The sequence below is a fragment of the Pangasianodon hypophthalmus genome, chromosome 18 (genome assembly GCF_027358585.1).
Source record: "Pangasianodon hypophthalmus isolate fPanHyp1 chromosome 18, fPanHyp1.pri, whole genome shotgun sequence".
Classification (NCBI taxonomy): domain Eukaryota; kingdom Metazoa; phylum Chordata; class Actinopteri; order Siluriformes; family Pangasiidae; genus Pangasianodon; species Pangasianodon hypophthalmus.
In genome coordinates this window covers 16,061,023-16,082,862 of record NC_069727.1, presented here as the reverse complement: position 1 = coordinate 16,082,862, position 21,840 = coordinate 16,061,023, and the positions used below count along the sequence as shown (strand labels likewise).

Below are 21,840 nucleotides of genomic sequence, written 5' to 3'. Positions count from 1 at the left end.
ATCTACTGCAAAGACAGGCTGGATTATGACTGAGTTACTCTGATGGAGCATGATTAGACTTGCATTTCTAATACCATTCGACTCATTAAAATATTCATTGACTTTCAAGTACATGTTTCAGTTTATCTCATTACAGTGCAAATGAGAGCAAGGATATGCATCTAGAGTACTTTAACACAATATCTTAAGGCACCATGATCAGGAATCACATGAGTCTAACATAACTAGTTCACTAGAGCATAATGATCAGTTTGTTAGTGGTTAGACATAAAAACAATAGCAATACACTGGAAAGACAGTAGGCTGGTGTGTGTGTGTGTGTGTATGTGTGTGTGCGTGTGTGTGTGCGTGTGTTTTTGGTACACTGATCTGACCAAACGGTGCAAGTCTCAAAAATAGCCCACAAGGACACACTTGATTTAGTGTGCAAATGAGTGGGAGGTTTGGATGAGATCAGCCAAGTTCATTGTCTGCAGGAGCAAATAGCACCTGTTCCAAACCATAGTTTATTATTCTTAAAAATAACCCCTTCTCATTACCCCTACAACACCTGCCCCTTACTCTTTTATGGCTTGCTGATTTACTTCCTGAGTTATTGCCATAGAAATGGTGTGTGCCATGTCAGTTTTTAGACCAGCATACTTTCCTATTCAAAGGATTGTTAAATCTAAGAATGGTGAGTTAATTAAGGTAATGTAATTATACTTTTCGAGAAACTATAAATTGATTCCAGTCATGTCCACAGGAAGTAGTTCAGCGCTCAGTGATGTTCGCTGAGCAAATCTGGACAGACCTTTGAATGAATAGTACTTGTATTCTTTCAATGGTAACCAAAGGTTTACCAGAAAGATTACCACAAATGATGACCACAATGATCACCAAGATTACCACAATGATCTTTCATCAAAAGCTGGTAAACAAATTAAAATGTTTTAAATGTTCTTGTGAATGATTTGTCTGTTATTTCACTTAGGAACTGTGTAGCCATGTCTGATACAGAGGAAGTGGTGGAGGAGGAAGTGCAGTAAGTATCATCATAATGCCACATTTTCTTTAGCATTTTATTTCCCTCCGTAATATTACCTTTTTTCTCACCTTACTTCTCTTTCTGTGTATCTGTTGTGCTCTGATTCCATAGGGAAGAAGGTAAGGCTGCTGGAAAGTTCACTTTTGCAATCTTCTTTGCTTGATTTCTTTCATATTAATTAATTATTATTTATCTATTAATTAATAATCCTGTATGAAAGGGGAATTGGTCCCTTCAGAGGTTAAGCTTGATGTGGCTTTAGATTTTCTGCTGTAATCATAAGAAGTATATACAGTATGTATAGAATGGACAACGATTAAATAGATAGACATTGATTGGAAATAATTGCTGAGAAATGCACACATTTAAAAAAGGGATAGTTAAAGGTTCTTAGCTTTGTAAATGGACTCTACCTGAAACCATCTCTGATTAAAAAAAATAAACTCTGCTCTACATAGAGCATTCAAATTGAAGAAATATTAAGGGTTCTAGATTTACCTTTTTTTTTTTTAAGTGTACCATGATGCACAAGCAGTCACGTAGTACTCTATCTAATAGTACATCATCCAGATGGTGTAAGTGCAAGATGTCACTACAATCACACATCAGATCCAGAATTATTGGCACTTATATAAGTTCACTGTGTATTTAGGAAGACATCCATGACTCCCTGTTTCACTGGGGTAGAAATATTGTATGAGGTGACACAGAGACCAAATTCCTTTACTCATTCATCTACATGAAATGTTATACTTAGAATACACAAATAGAAGTAGAATACACAAATGAAATGAGACAAAGCTCTGTTGACCTTCGTATATCAGGCAATGGCTATAAAAATGCTTGCATGCCTGAAAATCTCCAGATCCACTGTTACGGCTAGAGTTAAAACGTAAAACAACCGTCGCTGTAATGAACCTGCCTGAGGGCACAATTGTATTTTGCTCCCACACATAGTGAAGAGGATCGTTAGAAAGGCAAAAAATATCTCCAAGGATCATCTTGGTGCAACCAAGATGTTTGCACAAAGTCTCCAAACAGTTTGTTGGAATGGAGATAGTGTCTAATTGTAGATTTGGACACTTGGTGAAATGATGTTCTCCAAATCTACAATTAGACACAATGTACATGTCAACATATTATTTGGGTTACATGCCAGAGGAAAACCTTTTCTGTCATCTAACCAGAAAAATAAGCACCTGGAGTTTGCTAGGCAGTTTGAGTAGAACCATGGTTCTATGGTCAGATGAGGAAAAAATTAGCTTTTTGGCAACAAACACTCAAGGTGGGTTTAGTATAAAAAATATGATGGTTTTATAGAAAACAACCTAATCCACTTTGTTAACTATTGTGGATGATCAGTTATTTGGGAGAGTGATATTTTGTCCAGTGGCCCTGGGAACCTTGTTCGGATTCATAGCATAAGGGACTCCATGAAATACCAGGAGATTTTAAGAAGCTACAGCTGGATCGTGGCTGGTTCTTCCAGCAGGACAGTGATCCAAAACATATGTCCAAGTCCGTACGGAATCACGTTTTTGACATGGCCATCCCAGTCCCCTGACTTAACTTCTATTGAAAACTTGTGGGCTGAATTGGAGAGGAACATTCACATGAGAGCACAGAGGAACCTACAGGATGTGGAGAGATTCTGTACTGAGGAGTGTCTCAGATTCCTTGCTCTGTATTCTCCTCTTATCAATCATTATAGGAGAAGACTCCAATAGTGCTGTTATGTTCGCAAAAGGAGGTTGCACCAACTGGTTATAAAATTATGAAATTTGGTTAACAGTATGTGTTTTGATAATGATAAGGAATTTATTTCCTTAGAATAAATTTGTTTCAATTAAAGGTTACATTTATCTCATATTTCCAGAGTGAAATTAAGCTAATTAACACAAAGACATTTTTATAACATTTTTACCCGTCTTTACCAAGGGTGCCAATAATTCTGGAGCAGACTATGTGGTTTGGTTCCCAAACCTAATATCTACAGTACAGTCTCACAAAAAAAAAAAAAGATCCCTAAGGGATTTGCCTGAATTAAATGGGTTCTCTACTATTTTTATTTCTAACTCTATTATAGGGTTTTACATAGAACCATTAAAGTTTCCATTAAAGGAGGGACAAAACTGAGGAACTCATTAGGGGTCAAAATTTAGTTAAATAGTATATTTTGTAGTGTGTGTTACATTTTTAGGTTTTATACCTATATGTGTGGTAATGAAGAGGGAGTGTTCATGACATATACAGAATGACTGCCAGTTTCCTTTATTAATTTACAGGAAAGCAAATAATATTGTTACCACATAATGAGATGAAATGCAATAAAAATGATTCAAGATATGATCTCTGTTTGTGGATCTCAATGTTCTGACGAAGGTGATAAGTGTATGCGCTTCATATTTAAGCTATACATAATCATACAATTTAATATAACCAGTTATCTCAGCACGACAGCTTAACAATGCCGTAACGTGTGAAAGAAACTTCATTTGGACAAATCTGCAACTGAACTTTCATAGAATGAACTTTTTTTTCTGCTTTTGGCTGTAATTATCTACTAATCCCAATTATGTCCACTCAGTTGAGGAGGAAATCATTGAAGAAGGTAAAGCTGTGCTTCTATGTTGACTTGCTGTGAACTGCATGCTTGTGTCCACACATTTAACACCACTGGGTTCTTCATCCTTTATAGAGTGTTCAGGTAACACTGGTCCGTATGGTACCCTCATTTTGTGTTTTGTTGAACACACACAAAATCCTTCCCAATCTTGTCCCTGTCATCGTAGCTGTTTTTGGTCATAGCTCACGCTGCATACTGGCACCTGTCCAGTTTACTAATGGTCACACTTTAATCCAGTATTTTGATGTGTCATTTCATAAGGAATAACGCTGCACAATCAATCTGTAGTGATATTGCATGATGTGAACTGTGACACACACATTGGTGATCATTTTACATTTCCAATGTGACAAAATTTAGAAAGACCTTCTGGTTGTATCATTAGTTTTCTTCTGGAACTTTTTTTTTTTTCTTATTTTCTTATTATGCTTAAGCCTGTTTTAAATGTTCACTTACTGGAGTTTTATCAATCTTATTTTTTTATGATAGTGCCTCCCCCTGAAGTGGAAGGTAAAGCATATGTTTTACACCTTTTTATATGCATATAGCTTACATTTGGATGTTTGTATTTGCAATCATTCATTTATACAGTCAGTGGATCACACTGACTACTGTAAGGTTTTCTGACATTAGCCATCCACTGTTTACAATATCATTTTTTTTTTATTCATCGCGTCCACTTTCCACTTTCATCTTATCTTCTTGCAATAGCACCTTCACAAGAAGATGAAGGTAACTTTGCATGATTTAGACATTATTGTAACTATAAAATTTTCACTGCATGCTTAGACATAACATTTTCAAGTATTTAAATGCTTACTAAGCAGTTTCAGAGAGACTAGGGGAAAAAAATCATGCAAACTTTACATTTTATGCTAAAGATTCATGCTTCACAGATGCTTGTACATAGATTCCTGTTGAAGTAGCATGTAACACATTAAATTACGATCTCCTTTAGACTTTACACTTAATTCCTAAAACTTCAGCCTGTATCTTTACATATTTTCTTCATATTTTCACATCAGAACCAGAAGCTCAAGTAGAAGGTAATAGCACATTTATTAACTCGTCTACTATTAACATTTTAATCACATAGCCATCATGACAGCCATCATCATCCTTCTTCCATAGTAGTGTATAGTGCATTATAATATGCAATAAAATCTTCAGACTTAGATTTCACAACTCCAAGTCTTATACGCATTTTTCATGTTTTCATATCAGAACCAGAAGCTGAAGTAGAAGGTAACAGCACAATTATGCACTCGCCTTCTATTCCCATGTTCATCATACAGCCATTATGACACTGACATTGTTTTGCTATCCTTCTTCCGTACTAGTGTATAGTGCATAACAATATGCAATAAATTCTTCACTTAAAATAAAATTACATTTCCAAGTCTTATATGCATTTTTCATGTTTTCATATCAGAAACAGAAGCTGAAGTAGAAGGTAATGATATTATCTCCTACTCATCCCAAAACCCTAGAGTTCTAAACTTGAATCTAATAATTCTGATTTTAAAATATTGCACTATAAAGTTTTAAGATACAGAGCAGATACAACTTTTTAACTTTATATTTTTCAAATACTAATCACACATATCCATTGACATACAAATAACATATTCATATTAGATCTCCTATTCTGCTGCTTATTCTGGAATTACTATAATTTCTATCCATATAAATTGTGAACACCACACAAACAGCCACACTTAGAACTTGTTTAAGTTTTGGTAGTTGTAGATGTTATAGAATGTATCCTGACTGTATCACTGAGGCATGCTGGGCTCTTGCATGTAGGTCAAGGATGCAGACATCTTGCATCCCATAATGCACAGTGTTTATTAGTGTTATTATCTGTCAGAACATCGCCAGTCAGAACATTGGGTTGTCACTGGTTCCAAAAGTAATACAGATTTAGGAAAATTGTGAAATTGTTTGATTATATTTGTTACAAGTTTTTGTGATTTGTGAAATGCACATGATATGTCTACATGAATATTTTTTATTGTAAACATTAGCTCCAGCTGAGGAGGAGGCCACAGGTAATTCAGTTTTTTCCTTTATTAGGACTTGCTTTTGTTAGATATTGCACAACATAATCTAACAGCTCAAGATGGAGCTTAGCATTTTCATGTTTCAGTTCACCAGCCAACTATTTTTTTTATATTTATCATCGATTTAAAACTCACATTTCAATATTATAATATTACAGCCATCTTAAATCAGCAAAGTTAAATGATTCCTGAAAGAAGTAGCTAATGAACACATCTTCTATTCAGATTAGAACTGCAGTATTGATTGGTCAAGTGTATACAGTACGCTTGTTAAGTCCAATGCTAATGTTAATACTAATGCTAATGTCTTTGCTTGTTTTAGATGAGACGAAACCAAAGCCAAAGTAAGACTTATTTTCAATTATTTCAACATTTTCAATGATTGCAATTTTTGACATATTCTCGAAACCATTCATAGTAATTTAAAATGGAAAAACTTTTTTTTAGGATGTTCATGCAAAATATTACAGCTCCAAAGATTCCAGAGGGAGAGAAAGTGGATTTTGATGTAAGTTTATTATACTTTAATAATCCAAAATAGCCAATAGATAGTTTAAAAAGTGTGTCTATATTGTACTATGTGCATAGGAGAGTAACTACTGAAAAATCATCATCTACACGTGCAGTTGTTGGCTGACAGGAATGGAAACGGATGAAATCTACTGCTATTGTGGCCCATCAACCTAAATGTTTGAAGTGTTTTGCGATCTGAGATGCTTTTCATCTCACCACTGTTGTAAAGAGTGCTCATTTCCAGTGACCAGTAACTCTAAAAGAGTAAATTAAAAAAAAAAGAGCTATTTGCTGTAACTTAGGGGTTCTCAAAATTTTTGTAGCCGGGGACTGTAAAATAAATTCCACAGACCTGCTCAGTATAGATTTATTTTATGAACATTATTTAACGTGCACAATAATATTTTATATATTTATTAGACCCATAAAGCGTTTTATTTCTGAACTTTCCATCAGCAGAGCACATTAGGTCTCAGGTTAGGTTTGAATTAAAGCCATCCATTTTAAGTGAGCCATAATAACTTGATAATAAATATAATAACTTTGATAATGATAGGTTGATGTAACTGCATTTAAAAAATTGCAGACGCCCACTGGCTATGCTTTTTGGACCCCTGGGGATCCCCAAACCCCTCTCTGAGAACCACTGTCCTAACTGGTAAAGGTTAGGTTTAGTTAACGTATAGAGTGTTGGGTAATTTAGTTACCTCAAGATCTCATAAGTGTAGTGATATGTGTGCATGTGTATGCTTGTATGTATGTGTGTGTGCGCAACAGGACATTCACAGGAAGCGTCAGGAAAAGGATTTGGCAGAACTGCAGTCCCTGATTGAGGCTCACTTCATCCAGAGGAAAAAGGATGAGGAGGAGCTCATTGCTCTGGTCAACAGGATTGTAAGTATGCTACAAGACCACTCATGGCCTGGTCTGGCAGGACTGTTTAGAAACGAACTGCTCACTTTAACTGGAACTGTGTGCAGGATAAGCGCCGTACTGAGAGAGCGGAACAACACAGGATCCGGGCAGAGAAAGAAAAGGAAAGACAGGCCCGTCTGGCGGTGAGTGACACGTCTTCCAGACAATCACATCTGACTTACTTTTCAGGAACCTTGGGGAGAAAGGATGGAAAGGATGGAGACGAGCTTATGAAAGAACAAATCTATTGACTATTATTTGCAGGAGGAGAAGGAAAGAAGAGAGCAGGAAGAACAGAGGAAGAAGCAGGATGAGGACGCCAAGAAGAAGAAGGCTCTCACCAACAAGACGCACCAGTATGGTGGAATACAGCAGAAGGTCAGAACTACAGAAGTAATAAAGTGATTAATTGTATGGAGATGCTTAAAATAGCTAGTTATCTAGTGTTATTTTAGGGCTGAATACTGCAAGTTTGTGTAAGCTGTTGCTGATCCTGTATGAAGTTCAGATATGAATGTGTAGTGCTTAAATTTGGCCTCATAGTTGTCCCAGTCATTAATTATATTTCTAGGCTTGTATATGCTGATAGATATTGAATTATAGAGACTGGGAGAAATACCTAATGGAATAAATAGTGAAATAGGAAACAAGAAGACTCCCTTTTATGTCAATATATGGCTCAGTCGATTATATCTTTATTATTTTTATCACGTTTCAATACTTGGCCCTTCCAACATCTAATGCTTTTGATATTAAATTGATGTCAGATCTTTTCACTTTGAAGCAGCCTGCGCATCTTATTCTGACTTTTCTTCCTGACAGATGGAGGGTCGTAAAGGGGCAAAGAAACAGACTGAGAGGGAGAAGAAGAGAAAGATCCTGGCTGAAAGGAGGAAGCCACTCAACATTGACCATCTGTCTGAGGATAAATTGAAGTGAGCCATTGCCCCCTGACTCCCTCTGGCACATGGAGAGATTTGCTCAGTGGCTCATTGAGCTCTCAGATCAGGTTTTGAAAATGTCTGATGTCTGAGTGTGTTACTTGATTCCACAGAGAGAAGGCCAACGAGCTGTGGCAGTGGATGATGGAGCTGGAGGCGGAGAAGTTCGACCTCAGTGAGAAACTTAAGAGACAGAAATATGATGTAAGTGCTTCATCAATTTCATATGCATGTGAGCACCTGAATTTTACAACTGTTATATAATTTGCCTTATACTGTGGTAGAGTTGGATCAATTATGACTTGAAAAGATATTAACAGACACAGGGTCACCACCAGTCAAATAGCTGGAGGAAAGAATCCATTTTATAACAATGCACACAGGCGTCACTGGCGTGCCTGTCTAAAATTGTCACTTGCTTGCAGATGACTCTTCTCCAGGCCCGAATCAATGAACAGCAAAAGTTGTAAGTAGTTGGTTGTGAGGACTGTGACCTCACTCTTGTGTAGCCTGCTGTCAGTAACTGTGGTCAGACTTCTTATCTCGGGTCTGGAGGCTTGCTCGCTTGGTTGTGGCTGCAGGTGAAAGGCAGGTGTGACTGGTAGGGTTCGGTCAGGGGCGGCTTCTCGTGCACATGAGGATGTCCTCGGATCCACAGGTTCCCTCCTTGCTGCTCGCGGCGATATGTCGTGTTGTCTTTTATGCTTAGGCTTCCGTATGTGTCCCTTACAGATCACTCAGCTTCTGGCTCGAGTCAAGGATCACCAGAGGTAAGTCCACTGAGCCATACTGGTCACTTTTCCCCAGTGGTCAAAGGGCCGTGGGCTGGCAGTAAGACCTGACATTTTTGTCATTCAGAAATGAGCTAGTCAATAGTGCAATAGTGTAGTGCATATAAATGCTTTTATTACAGGTTTTCAATTAAATTTAGATTGACAAGTGCATTGAACATGAACACTCAAGACAGCAAGTCTTTTGGCCCACACACTCTGAGACCACCAGCTGCCCAGAGGAGCGAGCTCGGAGCATGTGATCCAGCTCAATCCCAAAATCAAGCTGGCACTGAAGGGGAAAAATCTTTAGGATTCGTAAATGTAATCCTAATATGACCAGTTTAGTGGCTCCTTCACTCTCTGCATTACTGTCCACTGTAAAATGTTTAGACAAGACATCTTAGCACATATTAAGCTGAGTAGCTCAACAAATTTAGACTACTGTACTTCCGATACAGAGCTTTAACACCTGTGTAATTAATAGTCATTAGAAAAAGTCTAGACATTTGGATTTGTTATTTGGCCAGAGGTGAGGATCTTCAGATGGAACGGTAAGTTTAAAGTAAGCGACTAATCTACTTTTGTAAAAAAAAAAAAAAAAAAAAATTAACAAATAAATGGTTTAGAAACAATTCATAAAAGAACATAATGACATGGAGTTGCTGTGTTTTCTAAGTGACATAAAGTGGTGTGTTTTCTGTTTTTTGCATGTATAAATATTAATATGGTTTTGGGTTTCGGGTTGTGGGTGCCATCTAATCTTAACACATGTATCTTGTATTTTATTTCTACCATTTCTAAAATTCCTCACTAGCTTTAAAGACCTAGTGCCTAGTGATAAAGTTATGTATCAGGGGTGGATATAGCTGGCTCGTCTATCTAAATAGGAATGATCCGTCTTACTGTTTCTTGTACTGTTCCATACAGTACTTCCTTATATTAGATTAGTGTTTTATACATTGATCTGTTTCAAGACAAGTTTTAAAACAGATATTAAGGAGCAATCAAAATATCTGTTGAAATATTATTAATCCATTTAAGTGTCTTTCTCAATCATGGCCAGATGTTGCAGTAATTAGGTACATTCCCCAAATAAGATAAGTAATTACTACTTTTTTTTTTTTTTCCCTGTGCAGTGCCAAAGGTCGTGGCAAGGGCAAGATGGGTGGCAGGCTGAGGTAAACACCCCAGCACTTGAGGTGTTCCAGGAATCCAGAAGATTAAATCTGTGCCATCTACTCACATTCAACAATCACACTGAACTACTGTATTGTTTGACAGCACATGTAGCTCATATAAAGACAGTAAAGAGATCTTTTGTTGTACTGCTTTTCTCCCTGCTTGATTTTTTTTCCCTTATAGTGTGTTTGCTATGGTTATGCTCATACAAGGAAATGCATCACAAACTAAGAATCCCCAGATTTGCACAGGGCCGTCTTTTTTTTTTTTTTTTCAAATTGCAGCAGCTGTTCTTACATACAAATCTATACTGAAGTATCCACTGAAGCGAGGGGGAGACTTGGGCCTAAGCTATTTTTGGGAGGTGTAAATATTTAAGGTATCCAAAGGGGACTATCCACAGAAGCAGAAGGTGTGTCACGGTTCAAACACGTAGTTTAAGAACTTCAGGTCATGTAGATTATTACTGTCATCCCCTCCACACTCATGTTTACAAAGATAGGAAATATCGTGCCTTGACCTATTATACACTACAGGAAATATAGAAAGTATGAAAAAACAGTGTTTAAAACTACAGTTACAATAAAATAAAAAAAAAATCAATACCCCAGACAATGCAGGTAACAACACAGTGTACTGCACATACTGCAGTGTACTGCTGTAGCACCCAGATTTCTCCTCAGAGGTCCAATTTATCTGTGTATCTCTGTACCAAGAGGAGCTGCATCAGGATTAACTAAAGCACATTAGTCCAATAAATAATTAGCAGTATATGTTATTTGAAAATCAGCCTAATTTACAACATACTGTAGTGACAACTCCAGTACAAATTACTGTGTTACACAATATACAATGGATATAAAAAGTCTACACACTCCTGTTAAAATGGCAGGTAAAAGAATGAAATTAAGATAAATCATGTCAGAGCTTTTCCCACCTTTAATGTGAAATTGCAAAGTATACAAATAAAGTGAAAAACAATCAGAAACTTCTATAGGGAAAAAAGAAAAAGAAAAAACTTACAATAACCTGGTTGCATAAGTGTGCACACCCCTAAACTAATACATTGTTGAAGCACCTTTTGATTTTATTACACCACTAAGTCTTTTTGGCTAAGAGTCTATCAGCGTGGCACATCTTGACTTGGCAATATTTTCCCACTCTTTCTTGCAAAAACATTCTAGATCCATCAAATTGTAAGGAATCTCCTGTGCACAGCTCGCTTCAGGTCACCTCACAGATTTTTAGTTGGATTCAGGTCTGGACTCTGGCTAGATCATTCAGAAACATTGATCTTCTTTTGGTTAAGCCGTTCCTTTGTTGATTTGAATCTATGCTTTGGGTCACTGTTGTGCTGAAAGGTGAAATTCCTTTTCATTGTCAGCTTACTAGCAGACACCTGAAGGTTTTGCACTAAAATCGAATGGTATTTGTAGCTATTCATGATTCCCTCCACCTTGATAAAAACCTGCAGTTCTGGCTGAAGAAAAGCAGCACTAAAGCATGATGCTGCCACCACCATGCTTCACCGTGGGGATGGTGTTCTTTTAGTGATGTGCTTATTTTTGCACCAAACATACCTTTTGGAATTATGGAATTATTATACTATATAATATAATAATATATATATTATTTGGAATTGGTCTCATCAGACCATAACACATTTTGCACATGGTTTGGGGGTGATTTAGTTGGGCTTGGATGGTTTTTTTTTTTGAGAAAGAATTTCTCTCTAGCCACCCTAGCCCATAGCCCAGACATGTGAAGAATACGAGAGATTGTTGTCACATGCAGAGAGAAATCAGCACTTGTCAGATATTCCTGCAGCTCCTTTAATGTTGCCGTTGGTCTCTTGGCAGCCTCCCTGGTAAGTTTTTGTCTTGTCCTTTTGTAAATTTTGGAGGGATTTTTGTTCTTGGTGATGTCACTGTGGTGCTCCATTTTCTCCACTTGATGATGATGGCTTTCACAGTGTTCCATGGTACATCTAATGTTTAGGAATTTTTTTGTACCTCTCTCCTGATCGATTCCTTTCAACAGTGGGACCCTGTACATGCTTTGTAAGCTCTTTGCAGACCATGGCTTCAGCAGTCAGATGAAACCTAGAAGATGTCAAGAAAATCCTACAGAAACAGTTGGTCTTTATTTGGGGTTAATCAGAATAATTTCATTGATGACAGCTGTATGATAATTACTTTTGAACATGAGATTGAATGTGATCGGTTCATTCTGAACACAGCCACTTCCCAAATTATAAAAGCACTTATGCACACTTATGCAACCAGGTTGTTGTAACTTTTTTATTTTTCCATAAATTTTTCTGATTGTTTTTCACTTAATGTTTATATGTTGTAAATTTTTTTTAATGTTTATATGTTGTAAATTTTACATCACAAAACTTGCCATTTTAACAGCAGTGTGTGGACTTTTTATATCCACTGTACTTCAACTAAAAAATAAAGAAAGATTAAAATGAGAATGAACACTGTGTTTACTACTAAATATAATTAAATGAAAATGTATATGATTGGAAATGCTCATGACATTCATCGAAAATATTTCTGATCAGCTCAAATATATGAGCGAGTCCACTATGTAACTTTTAACTCTTAACTTTAATCTGTTTTCAACATTAAATCTAAGAAAACGTGCATTTTACCATTCAATAATGTTTTAACCTATTTCATTTGTACAAGGTTTCTAATAATTGCTGCATTCTGCTCTTAAACAAGTAACAGAGTTGAAAGTAACAGGTTTAAGTTTTTTTTTAGCATAGAATTTACAAATACACAAAATGTGGTTAACTAGAATCCATGCTAATGACACAACACATAAGTAATGAATTACTTTACATTAATAAACTCTTATTGTAATGTAATAATTTACATTTAGTCTATAATTTGGGTAACAGGGTTGTACTTGCAAAGTGCAAGTCAGTCAATTTCACAATATCACTAAAAATAAAGGGAAAAGAAAGAATGAAATAACTTATTTTTCTTCTTCCCATGATCTTCAGAAAAACTGGATGATGCACGAGATATTAAATTGATTCAGACCTTAATAAATATATATGTAGTTTTGAAGTATTTTAATTTATTTAATTAATGTGATATCAGCACCCAGGGCATGAAGGCTCACTGATTAGCACTGTTGCCTCACACTTCTGGGTTTTGTGGTTCGAATAAAAAGATTATTCAAATCTGTTTGGTCTTTTTAATTATGATTCTTGCATAATTATTTGCCGGCTCTTTGCGGTTTGTCTGAATCTCTTATAAATCTTCACTTCTCTTTAAAGCTCACTTATTAAAGCTCACTCTACGATGTTTATTATGTCACCTATGATCTTTAAGGAATAAAACACTCTGTGTCAGATAGTTTCAGTAAAATACTGTGGTGTAGCAGACTTACTGTTACCACCCTGAGGTTGATTATTTTCCTAACAGCACGTCCCGAAGTGTTTTATTCCTCATACACCACAGCAATTATAATTTTTTTTATAGTTAAAGAATACGTTTGACGTTGTGTGAATTTTATAAATTGAAAAATTTCTGACCCATCACAATCCAGAATTCAACCTCCTGAGTGCGCAGAGTTTGCATGTTTTCCCTGTGCTTCAGGGGTTTCCTCCAGGTACTCTGGTTTCCTCCCCAGTCCAAAGACTGATTGGCTTTTCCAAAGTGTGTGTGTGATTGTTCCCTGCGATGGGTTGTCACCCTGTCCAGTGTGTCCCCCACCTTGTGCCCCGAGTCCCCTGGAAAAGGCTCCAGGCTCCCTGTGACCCTGTGTAGAATAAGCGATACAGAAAATGGATGGATGGATGGATGGAGATACTCAGCACCCCAGTTGAGGAACCACTCGTACTTTGTGATGGAGATACAGTATGTAGCCTATACAGAAAAGCTGGCTCATAAACATTAGCCACTTGAGGGCGCCATTTCATATAATTTTTATGCAGAATAGATGGACCAAATGACATTTGATTCAAAAACTGCATTATTATTAACTTAACTCTACACATTTACATTAAATTAAATAGAAAACATTAACAGTAAGCTGTTGGTTGCAGTAGCAGTCCATTACAAAATAGTCTTCTGGGATTTGTTTTTATTATTATTATTTTATTTTTTATTATTATTTTTTTTTTAGTGAATAAACGAATCTACGACCGTGGATAAAAGACAAACTCTACGTAAAAATTGTGCATTACGTAGACCTCACGTTACATATGATCTGATTTATAGCTCATATGTGCAGCCATTATACGGAAGTAGGTATATAAAGATCGGCGAATCTGCGACACTCGTACACATCCTTCATTGACACGTCATTTAAAACTTCGAAGACGGAAGCTCTCACCACGAAGCTTAAGCCTGCTCTTCTTCTTCTTCTCCGCAGAGAACCCGGGGTATTTATTTTAAAAAATGGGTATGTTTTTTTTTCTTTAAAACATTTAGTTGTATCTAAGAAGTCTTTCATGAATCTATGTTAATTTGAAGTCAATTAGAAGCTATTATCAGTGGAATTTAGCATTGTCGCTAGCGGACATGCTAACAGAGCTAGCCTGGTAGTGTGGTTATTTACATTGCAGTTAGTTCTTACACTAGGTTAATGATGAAGAGCTCAGCGCTTTGGTTTAAATTTATTTCATAAAGTCAGGATAAAATGTGCTATTTAATTCGCTGCTTGTGTAAAGAATATCAAACGGCTCCCTGTTGGAAGTCTGGTGTGCTAGCTAGGGTGGGGGTGCCATTATTTTTTCACCCAGATGTAGAAAGCATGGAGCAATTTGGGACTCTTTTGAGTTTGAGTTGCTCTAACTAGCTACATTTAACTCATTTAGTGTCGGTAGTTAGTTAGCAGTCACTGTAAGATTGAAGTGTGGTTTATCATTATAACATGTTGAGATGCAGAAATTAAAGCTTTAGCATCATAATCAAAACATTTTGCAGTGTGTGCTCAAATAAATCCCTGAGTCATTTGAATCAGAGACTATTGAGTCGGAAACTTTCGAACCTGAATCTTTTGAGTCTGTGGCTTTCGAGCCTGAATCTTTTGAGTCTGTGGCTTTCGAGCCTGAATCTTTTGAGTCTGTGGCTTTCGAGCCTGAATCTTTTGAGTCTGTGGCTTTCGAGCCTGAATCATTTGAGTCTGTTCAGATTCGTTCACTGATTCATTTAGATGCAATTCCTGTTTGCCCAAATCACGGTGCAGTTTTTCACAGAAACAGCTTGAGTGATGTAGAAAGATCTAATATTTGTTGCTATTTTGTGTTATTTTTCTAAAATGCTTGTATAGATTGTATCCATTGAATGAAAGTGGGAGGAATCTTGTTTGTGAATAAAAGTTCCAAGAAATGACGCATTCACTGACTTGTGGTGGAAAAAAAAAAAACTACAACAGAAAAACAACTTTCCGGACAACGAGGTGGCTGACAGAAAGAACTGAAAATCTCAGTGCATGTTATCTCACCAGCTGATACTGTCACTTTCAGAGCTATTCATGAACAAAACGTGTAACTGTGGTTTGTTTCCATGCAGGGGGTTTCTTCTCCAGCTTGTTTTCGGGTCTCTTCGGCACCAGAGAGATGAGAATTCTTATCCTGGGTTTGGACGGTGCTGGAAAGACCACAATCCTCTACAGACTGCAAGTTGGAGAAGTCGTCACGACCATCCCCAGTACGTTATTGCATCACTGAGAACAATCACCAATTATGAGCTGTAAATGATTAACTGGTCAGGGAACATGCTTGTATAACTCACACTTCGCTTTCCAAACACAGCTATTGGTTTCAACGTTGAAACTGTGACTTATAAGAACCTGAAGTTCCAAGTGTGGGATCTTGGTGGACAGACCAGCATCAGGTAAGAAGCACGCGTTCACTCTGTTCAGTTTATATTATTGCTGCTGTTTAAGTATGCAGTCTTTCTGGCATTTCTGCTTTAATATCAGGGATGGACTGATTCAGTTATGAGTGTCTAGATTCTGATACTAGCCTTAAACAATGGATCCTGGATTTCACGATTTGATGTCAGTTCCAACGCACAACCTTCACTTAACTAACCCTTAACTTGTCCCCACTCAAAAAAAAAAAAAAATCTGCACTTCCACTGGCTCTTACACCTCTTCTCTGTGTACTTTGCTCCTCTAGCACTCAATTAAAAATCTTGTATGGTAGCACTACTTGTATTGTTCTCTGCTTGATATATCGCTTCACTTGTATTTCCTCATTTGTAAGATAAAAGCATCTCTTAAATTAATAAATGTAAATGAAAAGGCATTCATTTTTCAAGCCTGAGAAAATGAATTTAAAATCGTATTGATTTAAAATGAAATTCTGTCGTCAAAGGAACATAGACCCAAAACACAAAGGTTCTAAATCAGTTGTCTTTAGACTTTGCCTTATTTTCTGCCCTAACACACACACACACACACACACACACACTCGCTCTTGTCTGGAAAATAATTATGCAAGGGTTTTGGGTTGTCCCTCTGCAGAACCCTGCCACTGAGTGTTTCCCTAAACAGAAAGGGCTTTCAAGCTGGAAACTTTACTAAGAACGAAACATTCTGGTTGTGATTTAAACGGTTCCTTTTTTTTTTTTTCTTATGAGTATTCTGTTTTAAATGTTTTAAATAGCAAGAAGAGTATTTTACTCTGTCAACATGTGTTCCCTGAAATAACAGCTCTTGCATGTAAACAACACACAGCTGTCACTCCTCTGATGTTTCACATAATTTGGCAGCAGTGATTTAGTAAATTAGAGAAGCTCGGCCTGGTTAACGTGAGGATGACGGTAGTGTATCGGTATCAGGGATTAGCTGGTACTATGAGCTGGAATTAAAAGTGGGATGGGTGCGATCATACTTGGTGTTTGTGTTTCCCAGGCCGTACTGGCGCTGCTATTATTCCAACACAGATGCCGTGATCTACGTTGTGGACAGCAGTGACCGTGACAGGATGGGTATCTCGAAGTCTGAGCTGGTGGCTATGCTGGAGGTAGAGGAGATAACCGGTCATAGAATTGGATTATGTTACCTCATGTAGATTCGATGGCATTAATGTTTTCTCTTCCTGCAGGAGGAAGAACTGAAGAAAGCCATCCTAGTTGTCTTTGCCAACAAACAGGACATGGAGCAAGCCATGACGCCCACTGAGGTGGCCAACTCCCTGGGGTTACCTGCACTCAAAGACAGGAAGTGGCAGATCTTCAAAACCTCTGCCACCAAAGGAACAGGCCTGGACGAGGCCATGGAATGGTATGAATGTCCTAAGGGAGTGTTTCGACAAATGAAAAGTTTTGTGTTTGCTGAATACTGAAGCATTTGTTTGCATTTTTCTGCACAGGTTGGTGGAGTCTCTGAAGAGCCGACAGTAATTGCACTTGCACCACTCCCTGTAAATACTTCTGCATCTTCTGACTTCTTGTTGAAAGACTTTGGTGCCCTTTGGACCAGTGACTGCATTCCCCTTTCCCCTTTCTGTGAAGCCATTTTTCTTGTACCCTTTACTTAAAATGAAGCTGCAGTGACAGAACATTTGGGCATCAGTACAGCCGGAAAACTGCAGATCCACTGGTTCGCGGTTCATATGGACTCTGCACTTGAGCTCTAGGAAGCACGGCGGTCCTATAGTTGTGCCGATTCATCCATAACGACGTCAGTTAGACCCGTTCTTCCTGTAAGGCATATCCACTACATTGGAGTATCATAATCGTAGAGTTTTGCTTCTCGTCTTTCCCCCTTTAAGCTTGGTACCAGACTGTTGAAAGGCTCTTCTTCTTCTTCTGCTTCTTCAGTATCTAACTACACCTGGGTATTTTAATGGGTTGTTTATTTAAGACTAATCGTTGTTTGTAAGCAGTGGATTTGTCATTGCGTATTTATATTCAAGCATGCACAGTGGACGATACTGTTTGTTGTGTTAACACTGAAATAAATCTGGTATCAACAGTAGTTTATGGTTTATCACACTGAAGAGGTGAACTTATCATGTCATTACTAATGATTAATCAAAAACATAAACTCATGAATCACACTAATCCTTTTGTGCATTTTCATTTCCATGTTTAATGCTTCAAATATTTTCAGTTCGCTTGTAATGTCTCTGCAGCCTAGGAGGCGTGTACGCATGCGCGTGTGTTGCTTGTTCCCTTGAAAAGTCGTGAGAGAGATGGGGAAGCCTTTAGTCAGCCGTTCTCATCTCTATACCATTCTGAGTCACGAAAGTGCAAATCAAAGTCACGGATCAAGAGGACTAATGCTGTGTTCACTTGCTCATCAGATGTTTCATATTTCCCACTTGCAAAGTCACATTACAAAGTATTTGCTTTCAGGTGCATCATTAACATTAACGTGTTAGTGCATATGATCTATTTTGGTATCTTTAACGCTGCTACCATTAATAAGTGCATAATGTAACCAATGGTAACTGATGTAAACCATTGTTTCTAAGTTAATCAGTGACTGTTAAAAGTAAGGTATTTAGAGGAAGTAAGAGTTGCCTACCATTAATCATTGAAAAAGGTGCATTCTTACAACCTTGATAAAAATGAAAAGACCTGTAACAAGTCAGAAACTTGGGTATTAAAATTATGTCCTAAGTTCTTACCTGAAATTACAACTTGAGACAATTTATCAATCTCGAACTCGTATTAATGATAATTCTTATAGCACATGATGGTAGGATATCAACTAGGTAGATTTTTGACTATACATTAGTGTATTAAAAGCCATAACTATATTTTGTTTAGTTTATAGATAATTTGCATATGGGTATATCTAATACATCCTTCATTTCTGATGACTTCTCATATTGTCCTAGAGTCATTAGGGCTTCATCTATTCATCGCTTTTTTATTTCCTATGTGTTCTAGTGTGAGTGCTTTTAATACTGAAACAAATGCAAATGAAATCACTTTGTACATCCTCCTTCATTTGGAAACCAGCTATTGTCTTCTCCCATTAGTAATTTTAGCATTATTCTGGATTACACTGCACTACAGGAAAAATTACCCAAGAACAATAAGGCTGATCTTATTCTGTTTTGAATCCATATACGTTTCTTTTAATAAAAAACATTGTACATTTAACTGCACAACTCCACACAGTAATACAGCTGTAATGCAACACCATCCAGGTAACAATTGCATCTATAAATCATGATGACCGGATACAATTACACTCTCAGCTCCAAGGGTAATTTATTTAAAATGAAAAGATTTATCATGAAAGATTTCACTGAACCATAGCCAAGTCTCTGAGTGAACTGCGTTTGCTTTTCTTTGCTTTGTGTCCTGGCCGTAAAAATTCAGTTTTCCTTTTCTTTGCCTCGGTTTTCTTCTGGTGCTTCTTGATCTTTTTCCTAGCAGCAATGTCAGGATTGGCCACAGCCTGAGAAACAAAAGGAAAAGTAGGTAACCATGGCAACAACACAGTAACAAGCTTCACATTCAAACTATTACAACGAGCATGGTTTCACTGAGACACTCACCTGCAGGGCCTGGAGTTTCTTGCGTGAGGCTCGTCTCTGTGTAGCCTCCTTCTGCACAGCAGCAAAGGCAAGCGAGAACTTCTCAAGACCCACCAGCTTCTTCAGAAGCTCAATGAGCTCCTGGGCCAGGTTCTTGAGTGTGGGGTCTGAAGTAATCAAACCAGATTAGAAGAATCAGGAAATGAAACCTACTGAATAAATAACAACTCTTGACCAATGAGTGGTAGGAATAAAAGTAACAGATACCTTGGTCTGCATACGTGCTGTCCAGTTCTCTGAAGAGCGGAGCAATGATGGTAGTCAGGTAGGGGCCGAGACGCTCTTTGCCCAGATCAACAGCTATGGCTCCCAAGAACTTGAAAACGCATGTTCTCTGAGAAAAATGAAATAAAAACGAACTTTTTATCAACACTCTCAGTCACCCCGTACAACTCGTCTGGACGTGGACCCAGCAAAGTACACTATATGGCCAAAAGTATGTGGACACCTGACCCCCACACCCATATGTGCTTGTTGAACATCCCATTCCAGATTTAGTCCCTCTTTGCTGTTACAATAACCTCCACTCTTCTGGGAAGGCTTTCCACTAGATTTTAGAGCTTGGCTGTGGGCATTAATGAGTTCAGGCATGATGTTGGATGAGGAGGTCTGGGGTGCAGTCGGTGTTCCAGTTCATCCCAAAGGTGTTCAGTGGGGTTGAGGTCAGGGCTCTGTGCAGGACACTCGAGTTCTTCCTCTCCAACCTCCACATACCATTGTCTTCATGGAGCTCGCTTTGTGCACAGGGGCATTGTCATGCTGGCTGAAGGGAAACTGTAATGCTAAACCATACAAAGACATTCCAAACAATTGTGTGTGCAAAAGTTTGGGGAAGGATAACATATGGGGATAACAGTCAGGCATCCACATACTTTTGGCCATATAATGTGTTACACGGAACCGAGTACTTGAAAAATTAGCTGAAAAAGGACCAGATATTAGCTGTACCACTTGTAGGGACAGTTTTCAAGATTCATAGATTTTTTTTCCCCCATTTTATTTTCCGTCTCTTGTCTGATTAGTAAATCTTTACCACAAGCTGTGTTTTTAACTGACAACAAAAAAAGAAATTGCACAAAGAAATATGGGGTTATTTTCTCATGTCAAATTCAAAAAAGCTTCTCATCTGTTCAGAGTATGTGGCACTAGTCAAAAGGGGTAATGTGAAGCGCCACTACAAAACGTAACAAACACTTATTTATAGCAGTAAACTATATCAGAGATGGGAGAAGAGTATTGTGTAGTAACTTATTTAATAGCTCACCTTCACTGGAACTTTGGGGGTGTTGGCTGCCTCTCTCTTAGCAAGCAGCGTGAGCTTCTTAATCATCCAGAGCAGAGAAGGTGGCCGATTGTCCTCCTGCTCCTCTATAATCTTCTTTTGCTGATGCTCCTCTTCCTCATCCTGCTCCTCTGAAATCGGCTGTTGCTGCTGCTCGTCTTCCTCATCATCCTGCTCCTCATCTCCATCCTGGTTCTCCTCCTCTGTTTTTTCCACAGCATCTTTCACTTCTTCTTTTTCGTTCTCCTCCAAGTCAGACTCTGGTGAGATAAGATAGATCACCTTGGCCACGAAGAGTAGATTCTTGATTACCTGTTGACAGTCATAATATATCAACCCATTACTCTGCATTACTGCTGACAGTATTTGGCTTGTGCTCAATCGGGTTTGGTGAGAGTTCCTACCTGCTCGCCAGCAGTGATGTCCAGGAACTTGGACTGCAGCTGGTGACAGAACGATAAGACAAGCTCCCTCATCTGAAAGTGAACAGCAGAAAAAGATTTCAGATGTCACTTTGGAGCAGCTGGTAGAGTGAATGATAACACTGTCCAGCGTGGCACTATTCAGACTCTGAGATTTAAAGAGTCTCACCTTCTTGTCCAGGCTGGTTGAGAGGAAAGAGGAAGCCACAGGCTGAGTGTTTTTGGGGGCATTTCTCTCAGAGTGCCACAGAGACAACAGTTCCTCTGGTTTCTGAGCAGCAAAAAGCAGGCCAAAGATCTGAGAAGCAGTCAGCCAAACCCAGTAGTGAGGATAACGCAGGTGTGCTTCGATGTGACCTAGAAGAGTAAACGTAGTTAGAGATTACGCCAGAGTTCAAGAGTTTGATGCACTTGGTAGTGTGCTCCTGATCCGCCTGAAAACCATGGGCCAAGGTTCGCTTTAATCCAGGGATTAAAGTGAAAAAAATTCTTCATGACTTAAGCTATAAAACAAATCTGTTCTATTTTTTGAGACAGCACTGGCTTGTTTTCCACCTTTTTCCACACATC

At 38.0% G+C, this 21,840-nt stretch overlaps 3 protein-coding genes across 4 annotated transcripts in view; 2 read left to right on the top strand and 1 right to left on the bottom strand.

Annotated features, from left to right (window-relative positions):
- Positions 1-973: 973 nt before the first annotated feature.
- tnnt2e (troponin T2e, cardiac) lies at positions 974-10,183 on the top strand. 2 transcript variants are annotated; one of them, XM_026923367.3, is made up of 18 exons: positions 974-1,024; positions 1,139-1,146; positions 3,615-3,638; positions 4,143-4,163; positions 4,365-4,385; positions 4,679-4,699; positions 4,878-4,898; positions 5,086-5,106; positions 5,681-5,704; positions 6,039-6,060; positions 6,164-6,224; positions 7,007-7,123; positions 7,210-7,287; positions 7,409-7,522; positions 7,967-8,079; positions 8,199-8,289; positions 8,511-8,551; positions 9,995-10,183. In XM_026923367.3, exons 1-18 carry the CDS (start codon positions 987-989, stop codon positions 10,038-10,040), a joined length of 882 nt encoding a protein of 293 aa, XP_026779168.1. In that variant the 5' UTR covers positions 974-986; the 3' UTR covers positions 10,041-10,183. The 2 variants fall into 2 exon arrangements, with proteins under 2 accessions (XP_026779168.1, XP_053097707.1); XM_053241732.1 differs by lacking the exons at positions 3,615-3,638; positions 4,143-4,163; positions 4,365-4,385; ... (3 more) ...; positions 5,681-5,704; positions 8,511-8,551 and adding an exon at positions 8,818-8,855.
- A 4,135-nt stretch (positions 10,184-14,318) lies between these two features.
- On the top strand, positions 14,319-17,990 carry arl1 (ADP-ribosylation factor-like 1). Its single transcript, XM_026923382.3, has 6 exons — positions 14,319-14,462; positions 15,575-15,712; positions 15,817-15,898; positions 16,923-17,034; positions 17,116-17,294; positions 17,383-17,990. Exons 1-6 carry the CDS (start codon positions 14,459-14,461, stop codon positions 17,411-17,413), a joined length of 546 nt encoding a protein of 181 aa, XP_026779183.1. The 5' UTR covers positions 14,319-14,458; the 3' UTR covers positions 17,414-17,990.
- A 1,095-nt stretch (positions 17,991-19,085) lies between these two features.
- Positions 19,086-21,840, bottom strand: part of utp20 (UTP20 small subunit processome component) — a 28,333-nt gene continuing 25,578 nt past the window's right edge. The window contains exons 57-62 of the mRNA XM_053241730.1: positions 21,440-21,627; positions 21,253-21,324; positions 20,831-21,160; positions 19,774-19,900; positions 19,528-19,673; positions 19,086-19,427 (exon numbers count right to left, since the gene is read on the bottom strand). Of these exons, the coding sequence (XP_053097705.1) occupies positions 19,272-19,427; positions 19,528-19,673; positions 19,774-19,900; positions 20,831-21,160; positions 21,253-21,324; positions 21,440-21,627 (1,019 nt within the window). The 3' untranslated portion in view covers positions 19,086-19,271. The remainder of the gene's footprint in view (positions 19,428-19,527; positions 19,674-19,773; positions 19,901-20,830; positions 21,161-21,252; positions 21,325-21,439; positions 21,628-21,840) is intronic.